At 39.7% G+C, this 14,812-nt stretch overlaps 1 protein-coding gene across 1 annotated transcript; it reads right to left on the bottom strand.

Moving 5' to 3' along the window:
* LOC109235795 (DDB1- and CUL4-associated factor homolog 1-like) lies at positions 645–14,403 on the bottom strand. The gene is given in 17 exon segments (XM_019402050.1): positions 645–1,038; positions 1,040–1,346; positions 1,348–1,436; positions 1,571–3,164; positions 3,263–3,381; positions 4,217–4,327; positions 7,804–8,400; positions 8,466–8,645; positions 8,728–9,324; positions 9,496–9,916; positions 10,046–10,143; positions 10,227–10,443; positions 10,445–11,107; positions 11,193–11,371; positions 11,460–11,576; positions 11,679–11,760; positions 13,948–14,403. Coding segments are annotated over 17 exon segments (5,919 nt in total). The 5' UTR covers positions 14,217–14,403; the 3' UTR covers positions 645–759.

Consider the following 14,812-nt stretch of genomic DNA (forward strand, 5'->3'; position numbering starts at 1 on the left):
CCAATATACAATTTAATACCTAAATCTACTCTAAATGAGCTCAAGTTTGAAACATAACCTCCAAATATCATCAAGAACAAACCTCAATCATCAATTTGTCAAAACAACAATAAATCTAACGAACCCATTTTGCAATTAAGAAAAAAGAAGAAACTCTACGCAATAGTAAAAAATAAAGCGTCACAACAACTCACTACTATAAAACATCATAAACTGCCTTAAAATATGTTCACAAACACCATATAAAATCACTTTTAAAAAGGTCTAAAATTGTTTAAACAGTAGGAATAAATTTTAAAAAATTTAAAAAGTAGGTATAGGCTAAATGAGGGCGCCCATGCAATTTTACGTTAAGAAAAATGTAGAGAAAGTAGGACAAAATTATATATTGCCAAAGCTTTTGGGCTGCGTATACCAATGCCAATTATTGGCTAAAGAGTGTCAATTGTTCTTTAGAGTTGTATATATGTGCCTCTGTCTTAAATCCAAAATATAAGCGTAAACCGGTAAACATAGAGATTTCTGTATCCAAAACAAATCTCCAAACAAGAAGCGGACCAAAAAGCGTACTCTCTTTCATTTCTGACTCATATATGCACAGAAGCCTCGCCATGGATAAAACAGGAAGAGAACTCGAAACTGGCGGGAAAAAATAATAAATTTGCCCTTCCTAAAATACATGAAAAACGTTACATTGCCAAGCAAATTATATGATAATATATCCATTGATTACATCTATTTTCCAGCAACCTAAATCAACTACAAGAGATCATCATCATCATCCCCACTACTAAAGGATTCAACAAGCTCACTGTCATCATCATCTTCACCGTCGGTCACAATCTCCAATATACCAGCTCCACCACCGAAGTCTACACCATCTACAATGAAGTCTCCGTCTTCATCCTCTTCGTCATCAAGCTCGCTCACGCTATCATCATCATTGCTCATATCATCAGCATCGCTTTCACCATCCCCATCAAGATCCGTTCCAAGGATTGCTTCCTCGTCAATGTCATCATCATCTTCTTCCTCCTTTGCTTTCAGCATCATCAGGGTCTGAATCATCATCTGTTGGCCGCCTCCGACCAATTTCATACACCCTAGCAGAAGAATACATCTCATCTTGGTCATCCATGGTGACCAGCCCAACAGAAGAATCAGTTGGCTCTGTCGCGAAGTCAAGGACACAACGGTCTACTGGAATGGTTGCAATGTCAGAGTAGTTAACAGCATCTACCGTACGAAAAGCAGCAAAGAGTGGGTGTTTAACACGACGTGTCTGGAAAGCGGACATGACATCCTCAAGATTTCTCCTCAAGATGGCATATATCACATCCACTCGCATTAAATGTTGTTACTGTCTGGTCCAAAGAAGGTACACTTCGCAGAAGCCTGAAGTTCCTCAAATCCCATACCTCAGAGTTTATTATGACCTATAAAGAGATGAGAGTTTCAGCAAAGGTAAAACTAAAGATCCACAAAGGTGACAATGAACTACTGTTTAAAAGATTTACCATCAGGCTTACAATATTATCCACGCAAAGGAAATTAAGTGAATAATCTTTACCTCATTGCCAGCAGGATGAAAGCCCCCGCCGCCATAGTCAGTGAATTGATCAAAACGATGTATTGGGCCAGAATCACGACGATCCCATAAAACCCCGTTCCAGAGAAGCATATTGTCTGATGGGCTAAAATGCACTAGAGAATACATATGTCCACGACCCGAAGGGATACTGGATGTGTCTGTAAGTTTCAGGTCCACTAGGCAGGTCTGAACGTCATATAGAAGAATCTCACGCCGGGATGGCTCTGCAGATAATGCAGCAAATGCTGTACCGGAATTGCTAAATCGTGCAGCTTTACAACCTTCAAATGAATGGCTAGGCCCAGCTGAAACAGAAGTTGCATCCCATAACCGCACATCATGAGCACTTGAAGACAGGAGCATCTGAGTCTCACCAGAAAGGTATGACTGTAGAAGTGTCAAAGGTGCCTGGTGGCTGGTGAAGCTTTCCAAGATACTGTTGCTGTTAGAGTCAAAAAATTTCAGCTCCCCTGAATGGGTGCCAGCAGCAATTTGCGAAGAATCTCCCATAAAAGAGACACATGTCAATAAGACACCAGCATCATCCCGACAAGTTCGCCATGGTCTAAATCTACTGTAGACAAATTGTCGATCCTTACGCCTTCCGTGTGTCCCACCATTCAAACTTCTATATTCACGAGTACTAAGCCGGGATGTCACATTTGATGGTGCATCAAGGCTTCGTTTTGGTTCAGGACAGACATGAGGGTGCAAGAGCGAAAGGGGAGGTAACGTTGTGATAGGAGCAGGACATTGGCGATGCTGGTGCTTCAAGTACTGAACAACCACAGAGTCCAAGGTTAAACGCTCTGCATTCAAGGGTTGTATATCACTTAGAAGACCGTGTTGAGAAGACGACACCATTGGAGTCAGCATACCATTGCTGCACAGGTTATCATCACCTTCAGTTGGAAAAGTACTTGAACCAGGTCGATTATGGATCTCTCTCACAGTAGAATTTGGTGTTGAAGGCAAATTAGGATCCGATTGTAGACCGCTTCTACGGACCACATTTGGAGTAACACAGACTGGAGACCTGATTGCATGTTCACCAGTATTGAGTCGCTTACCTAATGGTACTGATGCACCTTCCTTCTGATCAGTTAACTTACGTTTCATTGGCAATACAATGGGAGTTTTAAACATGATGTCTGGATCTCCACCAGATTTTATCGAAGATAGAGATGGAGTTTCTGCTGTGGTTGTAGGTGTGACACACTTTCTCGCACTGAACCTGCTACTTGATGTCATTGGAGAGGTTTCAGCAGGACGAGTTTTTGAGGACTGATTACGTGCAGATGAAAAGGCCAACGGTTTGCTTTTTGAAGAACAGAGAATCGACTCAGATTTTTGTTCGCTATCCTCATCGAATGATGAAAGCTTCGGTTTCACTGACATGAAGCCCCTAGGTGCACGACCAGATGGCCACTGAATTTGAACTGATGACATCTCCTGCCCAGCTGTTTGATGTGCCAGAGATGACGGAGCAGCTAAAGCCTCCTGTAGAAGCATAGTTGCAGTATCTGTCAAACCAGAAGCTTGTAGGTGTTCATGGATGAGGAGTAGCAGTTCCCTGAACTCAAAGACAAAGGAGGTCAAAAAATAGTAAAGGAAAAAAGAAAAAAACCATGATCCTCAAATTTAATTGGGTTGGAGCAAACACCAATTTACCTTGCATGATATGTGATTGGAGTAGCAGCAGCGATAGCAGCTCTCTCTATACGCCTTAATGTTGGGGTAGCAGCATCTGTAGCAGCTAGCGAACTTGCACGCCCGGAATTAGTTACAACCTATCAAATTACAAAAGACACCATTGCACCTCAATTAACAAAAAAAAAAGGAATGATAGGCAACTCTGCAGAGTACACTTGAAAGATCACTCTGTATAAGCATTCCAAAAAACTAATATATCACTCTCGCCGTCCCAAATGTCTTGACCTACTTTTTGGATTTTTGTTAACCCTGATCCCTTTCTCCAAAAATTAAACTCAAATAAACTGATACAACTTCACATAATGATAATGAGATGCAACATCCAATTATTAGTCCATAATCTATTCGAATTTTCTCCTCACCATTTGCTTGCTAATCAAACCAACTATTCTATTCAGCGTGAATTTAGTACTTAACAAATAAGTGTGGGTGTGTGTTAATCTAAGCCAACATTAGAGCTACGGATGTATTCTTACAAAATTATTAGTGTAATGCACATAATCACATATAGTCATACCTAAGAAAGCATGGATTAACAAAGAGTTAACAATGGAGGGAAATACTTAATAAGATTGACACTAGATAGCCGATAAAACAAAATCCAGATGTGAAGGAGTAGAAATACTCTATTGCAGGAGAAAGCCAGTGAAATTTCTCAATCTCCCCTCTCATTTCCCATCCCCCAAAGAGATCATCAAAATGATCGTCCAATTTGTTTGCTTTAACACGGGAGAAAACCTGTGAAAATACACCCCCCCCCCACGTAGTTCCTGCCCCCTCAACCCCCCCCCCCCCCCCAAGAGAGAGAGATCATAAAACTCAAAATTTTCATCCAACTTCTTCGTATCCAAGCCCCTATTTCCAATTCAAGTATTACAAATTGTACAGAAAGAGATGGAAGTGTTTTCTTACCCCAATAAGCTCAATGGCCACCTGGGCAAGTTCTGCTTGCCATCGATTCTGTTCACTGCTGGGAGTCTGGTTTCCTGAATCCCGAATGAGTTCGGACAACTTTTTCCCAACCTAAAACCACAAAAAGAACAATGTAACTAAGTACATTTCAACATCACCAACACCAGAAGACCAAATCTTTTGCACTGATGTTGCATAAGGGCATCCACGATGAATCTTGGACATTGATTTTCAAGCATACAGAAACTAGAGAAAGGTTAAATGTTTGTGCTAACTGGAAAATTATCTACACAACACACATCTGCACTAACTGCAATATGGAACTAAAACATAAAACAAATTTATTACAGTCAAGTCACTGCGTAGTATATCCCCTTGAAAACGAGAACAATAAAGAAAATCAATAACCCACAACCTTATTTGCAACAACTTGCATCTTGGATTTGTCTTCCACCCACAAATGCACCAACTTAGTGATGTTGCAAGTACCCATGCAATGATATTGTAAACATTGCTTCTACGATAATAGGTCAATAATTATTTTCTCTTTTTTTTTGGTAATTGAACTTTTTGTATTAATCACCAATTTAACATTTACAAATCTGAGTAGATCATCTCAGTCTTCTCTACAAGATAAAAGAAAGTATCCAACAAAACACTCTACATTCTATGTCTCGCTAATCACATTATCGTGACTAATATTTACAATTGCTGGGCAACACTCGCATATAGCCTTCAGCTCTGAAGTTGCATATGCACGCAACTCTCCTAGCTAGGATCTCCCGTGCAGTAGTTTGCTTCTCAAAGATCCGTAAATTTCTCTCAATCCACAGTGCGGGAATATACTCTGCATAGACTAGCTTAAGTACTCTTGCCAGCTGAGATCTGCCCTTAGTTTTCATAACTATCCATTGGTGATTTGCTGCCCATGAGTCTATAGGAGGGTACTGAATTTGCAACCAGTGCATGAGCATGTGCCATAGGCATTTACCATATTCACATTCGACAAACAAATGATCTCCCGTCTCTGGTTTTTGATGGCAGAAACAGCAAGTGCCATCTATCTGCATTCCCCATTTCTTCAAGCTATCAGCTGTTAACATTCTTCCTTGCACCTGAAGCCACATGGTGAAGATGGCTTTTGGTGTTGCTTGGTTTTGACACATCAATCCTTTCCATGGAACTTTTGGAAATACACCTAGTAGTTGTAGGTACACTTGTTTTATGACTATGCCTTGTGACAAATTGCTAGTAAGGTGTAACCTGTCCATTGCCTCAAACACCTTTCGAACCATCCAACAAGCTTGCTTTGGTACTCCCTTATCCAATAATTTATAATTCTTTTCATCCATTGCAAAATCCAAAGTGGAGTCTGGCTACAAGTTGTGTCCTCTTTTTCTAGGATAGAGTAAGTACCTCATTTATATAGACACTTCTATTTTAGTGTCCCTTCATGCATAGGTCTGGTTCTTTTTCTTGGCAAAGAATGTGAAATATTTTGTTGATGAACCATTCAAAATTTCACAAACTAAAACCATACTTACCCATCTGGAAGCTGCTCTCTCTGACAGCTTAACATTTAGATGAGGTGGCTACGAAAAGTAACATGATATTAGAGCATGCAGAGGTCCTAACAAGTATTACTAACACCCGCTATAAAAAAAAAAAAAAAAAAGAGATAGAGACATGATTGACCCATAGAAAGGTATGGGAGCCACACTTGAAGGCGTGGGAAAGACCCAAAAATAAATAATTAAAATGTATCATGTCTAACAGATTAAAGTTTCAGATGACGTGGGTTATACAATAACAAAACAATGACTAAGGAGTTAAGGCTTCTTTCAAGATGCAACACCGCTAAGAATCCTCTAAGAATAAGAGAACATCAACTTACACCACTTCCCAAACACAGCGGGAGAAGGCAAGACTGAAACCATTACTACTGTGCCTTGTCCCTAGCACAACTCCACACCGCTTCCTGCACCCTCTTTCTCAAAAATCTGCCCTAAGAGCTTAATTCTTCATCGAAATTGATTTCCTTAAAGGTAATGCATTCAGACTAGGTCTCCCCTCCTCGTTTTCTTCATAGCTGGACGGGTAGTAATATGTGATGCGTTCTTTGATTCACTCTCCCCTTCCAACATGTTTTAATCTATCTAGAGTTTTAAATAAAGTTTTTTTATCCTTTGTGCATTTTGGCGGTGTAAGAACCTAATATTCTTTACACGACTTCTGCTCCCAGCTTATTTCTAGAGCTATCAACATCCATCCTACTTTGCCCTTTAACCTCGTTTAAAACAACGATCTTAATTCTTGCATCAGACTATCAGGTGAAGCCCCTGTTTGTCCCCCTTCTCGTTGGCACTGTTCGGTTACATCTTGTTCCTACCACCACCAAGTCAGGAAAGAATTTCTCAGAGCACAGAGTCTAGCAAGTCTAGCTTTGCCGCTAATCAAGACTAGGTCACCCCTGGATTGTAAATCTCTCGGACTATAATTTCACCAATTCCTTAAACCCTTCCGGTTACAACCACATATTTTGGTTCAAAAAAGGAGATTCTCCAACTTATTCTACCAGTATCTAAAAGCATAGGGCAATGATCTGAAACAAGTCCAGCAGCTTTCTCCTTTTACTTGTCTCGTCTCTTTCCCTTTTGATGGATGCATACCCTTTCCCTTGTCCATTGGACCATCTTCTGGTTTAACACCATAAGTTACATTAAGCACCAGTGTGTCAAACTAGTATCTTTTATTGAGTTCCAGTCAAGCCAACACTATAACTTCATGAGAGCAACTAGTGCAGATAACGGTGGTTTCAGATATAGCAAATGGTTGGAAACGCATCCACGGGTAGCTTCAATTTGAGTATTTATTTTCAAGCCCAATATTTCCACGATTGAAATCCCTTACTCGGCTCAATATTCTTAAGAATTTAGCACTTCTAAACGCAGCAACAGTTTTGGAGAACTGTCCCTCTATGCATCATTGCATCTTTTGGATGATATGGTTGGAAAGTAACAAGTCATGCTTTGAAGGACAGGGAAGTGATGTCTCTAGAATTAAGAACAAAAGGATCTTCACACTTTATACTTTTGGTGTAAGAGTAGCATACTGGAAAATGTCGAAGAATACTAGGATTTTCTAGAGATGCTAGGGGGAATACTGTAATTGGCTGTTTTTGAGCCTTCTGTCATGTACCTTTGTGTACCATCTTGGTACTTTATTCATTGATACCTTTACCTTATAAAAAAAATAAGAAGAAACTAGCAGCTTTCCATTTGCTGAACCGACTGATTTCAACTAAGGATCAACCCTTTAACCATTTCAAGAAACATTGAAGGTAAGAAATGTTAGAATAAATATAACAACAGACAAAATCACATACACCAGTTATTACAATCAATCCTTGAAATCAATGATGTCAACAATGCGGGAAATTGGAGACAGAAAAATGGATATAGATTCTTCTTTAGGCAGAAAATGCAAACATTCAAATAGGTATATTGTGCATGGTACTTCACGTTCATTTTCCTTAGTTTATTTAGCAGAGGTCAAAATGAGTAGAATCGTGACCAAGACGAGCCTACCTGATGTTTTGTTAATATGTGTGCAATTGTATCATCTCTTGCTAAACCAAGAAGTACTCGGCAAGCAAGAGCACGAAGACAGTCAATTGCAGCTGGAGGAGTAACAATCCGGGGTTGGAGGAGCTGCAGGAGGACCTTAATACCGTTGTTGGCCCGAACAGCTTCTCTCGCTTGGCGGTATCCTTGTTCCAGCTGAGCAGCAAGGCCAGCACAACCAGCTCCAACACCTAATGAAATTCTCCGTTCTCCAACTAATCCTGATGCCACCGTAGACACAGGCGCTTGAGAAGTACCACTGACCGCGGATGTGCCAGGAACTGATGCGCTTCCACGGTCAGGTATAGTAGATTCCGCATTCCTTTCTCTATTTTCATTCTGGCTGGAGACATTAACAGCTCGATCTGGAATAAACCGCTCAGCATTTCTGTCCCTGGTCTCGCTCCTTTCTGGATTCCGTTCTCTGGCCTCCCCACCAGGAACATTTGCAGATTGGTTAGCAATGGTTTGCTGTGCTTGCGTAGATACAGATGGTTTGTTGCTGATTGAAGGTGGAGGACACACGAGACAGACCAACACATTCAATGCTGCTTCAACAATCTACCAATATCAAAATAAATGGATAAGCATCTGAATCGCATAATGAGAGTTCATTGAGACCATACCTCAGGTTCTACATAACCAACACTGTTTGCTGCATCCAATATAACAGCTATACCCACACGGTCATTGCTTAATGTTGCATTTACAATAAGTTTACGGCTGTAAGGTACTAAAGTGACAATATGAAGTACACCGAGAGCATACTGAAGCAAGTCATGCAAATAACGCTCAACAGGTGGAGCCTGCATTTGAAAATATAGTAAGTAAAGCAGAAAGCATATGCAAGTACAAAAGAATAAACGGTTTTATAGAAGCACGTACTACCTGACATAATTCCAACATCGTAATATGCCCATTGGAACTTAAAAACTTGTCGACTACAGGCCAGCGGGCCCTGACAAATGCAGGACCAAGTTTTCGATCTTTCTGTATTAAACGGTAAACTGCATCCATAGCCTCATTACTAATATCAAGGGGCTTATACGCAGCCCTAACACTTGGGATATTTCGGGCAGCACTGCGAACACTTTTATTAGGACGAATTGAATCCGCCAGCAAGAGAAGATGTGCTCTGAAGTACTGGCGAAGAGCAACACAGGTGTGATATGCTATCTGTTTCTCAGATGCTGTCAGCACCTCTGGTGGTGATCTATCACTTCGTAATGACCCTGAAGCAGTTAATGCACCAGAAGAAACTCCAGATCTCACTGCTGCAGCATTATGCAAAAGATTAAGCATTTTCTGTAATCCATCCTGAGCATCAAAAGCATCTAGAACAGCTCTGAAAACAAATGCAGCCGCAAAAAATAAAGCAGCATTTTTTCTGGCTTGATCTTGAGGACATTCAAGAAGCTGAAGCGCCACCTCAACCACCTGATGAATAATGTTTGAAGGAAGGGCACAAACACGTTCCATTATTCCCTGTGAAATCATTTTTCAGAAGTTAAGGACTTCATTCAGTCAGCAACTAAAATTTTTAGAGCCATAATCAATCAAGATTTATTTTAATAAGTCATTATGAATCAAGATTCAGGGTATACCCAACCAAAATATAACATTAAAAGGAGTAAAGAAATGGAGAGAGACAGTTACCTGAATTGACCCAATAGCGAATAAGCATGAAGAAAGACCACAGAAAGTCTGAGGAGCTCTTGGGACAGCAAGCAACTTTTGCATGCCACCACGATCCACAAATACTGCAGCAAATTTCCGATGTGCGGCCATAGCACATATTAGCTTCAGAACATCAGGCAAAAGAAGCGAAATCTTGCCCCCCTCTTTATGTTTGGAATTGCGCTGCAACAGCGCAATACAAACGTCGACTCCTTTTTCATGCAACACAGGTCCAAGTACTTCAACATACTCTCCCAAAATAACAAGACACTGGATGCAGAACTTCTCTCTCAACTTTGCAAGAGAGTCGCTATCCAATATGAAGAATTCATCGACATCCTCATTTGCTTCTTGTGCTGCTGCTTTAATATCTTGTGATTCACCTTCAGAAATAGCACTCCTACAATGTCTCAGCACCACATTACTATAAGTTAACTGTAAATCACGGAAAGTCGCAAATGAAGGCAAAATAAAATGTCTTTCCAGTCATCAATTGGGGATGGCTCATACGCAAAAATAACACACCAACCTTGAAGCTTCAACTGCAATACCAGCATCAATGACTGTGGATGAAGCTTTTGAAGCAGCCAAAACTGCAGCCTCGTCATCATTTGTCTTCTTAAACTCCTGAGACATGTAGGGATGGTGTTAAGATAAAAATCAACAAAGAATTCGTAAAATACTACACAGGATAAGAACTGAAGACAAACCTCATAAGCAGCACTCTTGACTACTTCTGCAGCAGCATCACCAGCTGCTTTAATGGCTTCGATTGGAGCATTAGCTGCTTTTGCTTCTGTTTCAGCAGCTCTAACAGCTTTTTTCACCAGGTCAGTGATATCCTTGGAGCCGACTTTACATTCTAGGAAACATTCATCATTTTCATCCCTCTCCATCACAAAACCATCGACATTAGTCCTACTCAGATTCTTCTTGCTCTGGTGCTCTTATCGATTCTTGATTTCGGATTAAATTTCTGTTCCGAGATTGCCCACCCAATCTATTTGTGGACCCTGGAGAGGTCAAAGCTGCTTCATTCTCTGGAACACCCTCAGTAACCCTACCTCGTCCTCTGTGTCTTGTCCACCCACGATTCACCCTGCGTCTTGATAAGTCATCTCTAGCATTCTCATCTTGATCTTCTTCCCTTAGGGATCTGTTACCAGGCTTTGCCTTTCCCTCACGTAAATCTCTGATATGCCATCTTTCTTCACCATCTACATCTGGCTGATAACTATCCTCATCAACAGCCATAGAATCAGGTGGCTCTTCATCAGTCCAACGTTCATCCCCACGTATATGCCTACTGGCACTTCTATCGCGGTCCTTATCCATAACTTGATCACCATGAAATCCGTCTTCCGCTACTCTGGTAATATCTAAGTGAGAACTTTCTGCAACTTGCCGCAATCTACTTCTACATTCCTCTCTAGCTCTTACGCCAGTACCTGTAGATGATGCTTTGCCATCCACCAAAGCTGTTGCATCTCTTTGGCTTGTGGTGGTCTCCCCCAAAATTCTAATCCGAAGATAGCGCATAACTTTTGCTGGGAGCCCAGATGTTAACACATCTTCAACTACTTGACCACCACTACCATCAATGGAGCAAATAATGAACATGACTGAAACAGGAGATGTGTCATAAAACCAATAAAGATATGGGCCTAAGAGCATACCTCGCCAAGCATACAGCAAGAAGTCCAGTGGAGTAGGTCTTCAGCATCTCAGAATCGGAGGACCTCCGATCACCTGTCTCATGCTTCCAATAATGATCATCACCGGACAATCTGGTTGTGTCATCCATTGTCCAGCTTTTTAGATTTTCCAGCACAGTGTCTTCAAAAACATGTGGATACTGGATTCCATTTGCGATGTATTAATCTACATGCATAACAATGACAAAAACAATCCTATAAATAAAATAATCAAGAATAGAACTTTACCATCCAAGTTAGTGAACAGCTAAAAAGCAGCCTTGTAGCAGCAGCCTGCACAGAAACTGAATATCTCCTCTCAGATAGGAACTTCGAAGATATCAGTTCAAATAATTCATCATTGTCCTGCAGGATGATGGGAAGTGAGTAGTTAATATTGCGACACACTGGTATACGAGGTGCAGATACAAATGTCAAAGAAGAAAAGCAAGAGCTACTACAGCTTACCCGGATAAGGTTTCCTAGTCGTCCAACATTATGGGAAGACCGACTGTTATTAGAGGCAGAATGACCACTCTCTTCCATGTATCTGCACTTGAAAAAGTGAACAAAGCTATCATTGTCTTGTTCCAACGGGTGAGACAAAGCATTGATGTATTTACCTCTGACAAGAGGTGGATGTGTTGAATAATGCAAGCAGGAAACAAGACCTAGCCCCACTATGTTAAAGTTGATTAAGGTCGACTATCATGTTGTTTCAATATATTTCCTGAAGTAGGAAATAATCGTAGGAAGGCACTGACTTAAAATTAAATAAATTTGATAATAAAAAGGGGAGAGAAAAGAGGCAAAGGTAGAAATTATTCATAATATCATGTAGCACTTGCTACAGGATAGAGGCCACGGTTATCTTTGTTAGTTCTCTACAAATCTGTGAAAATTAATTTTTATGTATACAGATGTTTCATACCAGCATCCTCTTGATGCTGATATATAAAACATCACCTTACTTATCAAAAGAAAATGTCATGTAGCACTTCAGTAGTATCCTACTACTTACAATTATCAAATTGCTAATGATAACTTCCAGATACCCATCTTAAAACTGTGATGAAATAAAATAGCAATCTACTTTTCAACTTGCTGTCCAAACACATCATGCAACGTAACAAGTATTTACAGCAGTTTCTAACAAGCATAATCCGCATTCTCTTTTTTAATGAAAAGGTAGAGACCATCCGCATAATTTTTTTAAACATAGAAACAATTAAAAAACCTGAATATTATGCAGCACTAATATAAAACCACAACAAAGACAAGATCCACATACTCCAATATACTGCATTCTTCATCATAAAAAAGGACACTGGGCGCAACTATACTAAAAATGCAATTGAACTAGTTCCACCTCCCCCCTTCCCTTCATTACTGATGGGTAACAGAGCTCAGGTCCTTTAATGAAGCAAGCATAAAACCTTTACACAGAAAAGAAGAAATTAAAAAGAAGAAATTAAAAGAAGTAAACTTAAAGATCAAAAAGTATCAGTCAACCTGACCACTGCAGCAAGAAACTAAAAGCAATGCCAATTGTCACAAAGAACCCAACATTTAGGAAAATGCAGTTAGACCTCCAATATCCTGCAAGCACTACGTATACACGATACTAGTCATGATTATCATTTTGATTCAAAATTCATAACTTTAGGTTCACATATTTTAGCAAAGGCCCGAGGCTAATTGGTTTGGCTTCAGAAACATTTACTATGTTGACAGCATAATCTTGTAACTGGTCAACAAATAAAACATAGATGATATCTAAACAGTCCAGAAACATTTACTATGTTGACAGCATAATCTTGTAACTGGTCAACAAATAAAACATAGATGATATCTAAGTTCATAACTTCATATCATGGTAAAAGAATCCAAAAGCTGTACTCTAATATGGAGGTACAATTATAGTAAAATATTCATCTCTTCCAGCTCCATGTTGTTTGTAAATATACACACACACGAATTGGGTGAATTAGATATGTTCTCAACAAAACAGATTTGGTCTTCTCCTTCAGATATGGAAGGGCAGATTGAGATAGGCAGAAGATTACAATTGACCCAATTCCAAATAGCAAAATGGTTTCACAAAGATGAGTAAGTACACTATTTCACGCCAATATAGAAGACATGTTGCACTAAGAACCCAATAACAAACCAAATCATTTCGCAACCAGCACTGAAAACATTAAAACTAGATAAAATCATATCGGACCAGTGTCCCAATAATCATAACTAGAAGCAAGATAAATTAGCACAGGCACGACAGCACAACTCCCAATAATCCACGAGTTACTATATTGTTATTTTTCTGTTATAAGGCTTCTTACTGTTTTTTATAAGACAGCACGTCTAGGCATTAACCAGGTAAAATTCAGAAGAAAGAAAAAAAGAAAAAACAAAGACCAGCATAGGTACATGTAACAGAACTTAACTACCCTGTTATTATATATAGGAGGTATTAAAATGACATTCATGTGTCTCATTGCTTTATCTGATTGCTAAATGCTAAACCATCTGTACCATTTTGAAATCCCCAACAAATTCTACAGATTAAAATTCTACACCAATAGCCACACATACTGCCGAGTAGAATTTTTCCTGTGCATCAATATAATCCCTAAAACCCACAAAATTGAACTTCAATTTAAATATAACACGAAATTCACTTCACTAAAGCCCCACAATTCTGAATACCCAAAGAAATCAACAAATGAAACTGTACCTGGATTCTTGAGTTTCAAAAAGAGAAGAAAGGGCATGGATAGTATTAGGGTTAGGGTTATCAGGCGCAGCAGTGATTTTCTCCATTAAAGCTTGTGCTTTCATGATCAACTCATCATTCTCCGCCTCTTCTTCATCTTCATCTCCTCCTCCTCCCATTTCTTCTTCTTCCTCCTGGTCCTCCGCTGGCGTCGTCTCCGGACGCCGCTCCTCCTCCTCCTCCCCCTCCGCCGCCGCCAATGATTGTTGTTGGGGCCGCTCCTCCTCCATATTAAAATATAATCAACAAAAAATTCAGAAAACTAGGTTTTTCAAATAGAGTGTGAGAAAGCGTTTGCTTTAGGTTTGAAGTGATTCTGTAAATGCAAGTGTTTTTTACAGTGTAGAAGAAAAGAGTACAAAAAAAGCCCACGCCACCATGCTTCTTCTGTGTTATATGAACACGGAGGGAGGAAAGTCGCGAACAATCATTCGAGCCGAATTCTTCTTGACCCGACCCATAATAATAAGCCCAACTGCGTAAGCCCAATGCTTTTAACGGGGAAACCGCAAAAACAGCCGTTTTTAGGACCCTTGAATAAAAAGAAGGGAAATCTGCATTGTAGAGCCGTTGTAGGATTATACTGGATGTCGTTGTTGTATACATATTTTATACATAATAATTTTATATTTTTATATATTTAGTTAGTGATAGTAATTATTTTTGGCTGAGCTATCAAATATGTTAAAAACCCTTTAATGAATATTTGAAATTTATAAAAAATTTGAAGTTTAGATGCTTGACAATCAACTTCGGACCCCGACAGATTAAATTTGAAATTGTGCTTCTAGAGTCTCAAACTTCATACCATCAAACTCAGCCAAAG

The sequence above is a fragment of the Nicotiana attenuata genome, chromosome 12 (assembly GCF_001879085.1).
Source record: "Nicotiana attenuata strain UT chromosome 12, NIATTr2, whole genome shotgun sequence".
Classification (NCBI taxonomy): domain Eukaryota; kingdom Viridiplantae; phylum Streptophyta; class Magnoliopsida; order Solanales; family Solanaceae; genus Nicotiana; species Nicotiana attenuata.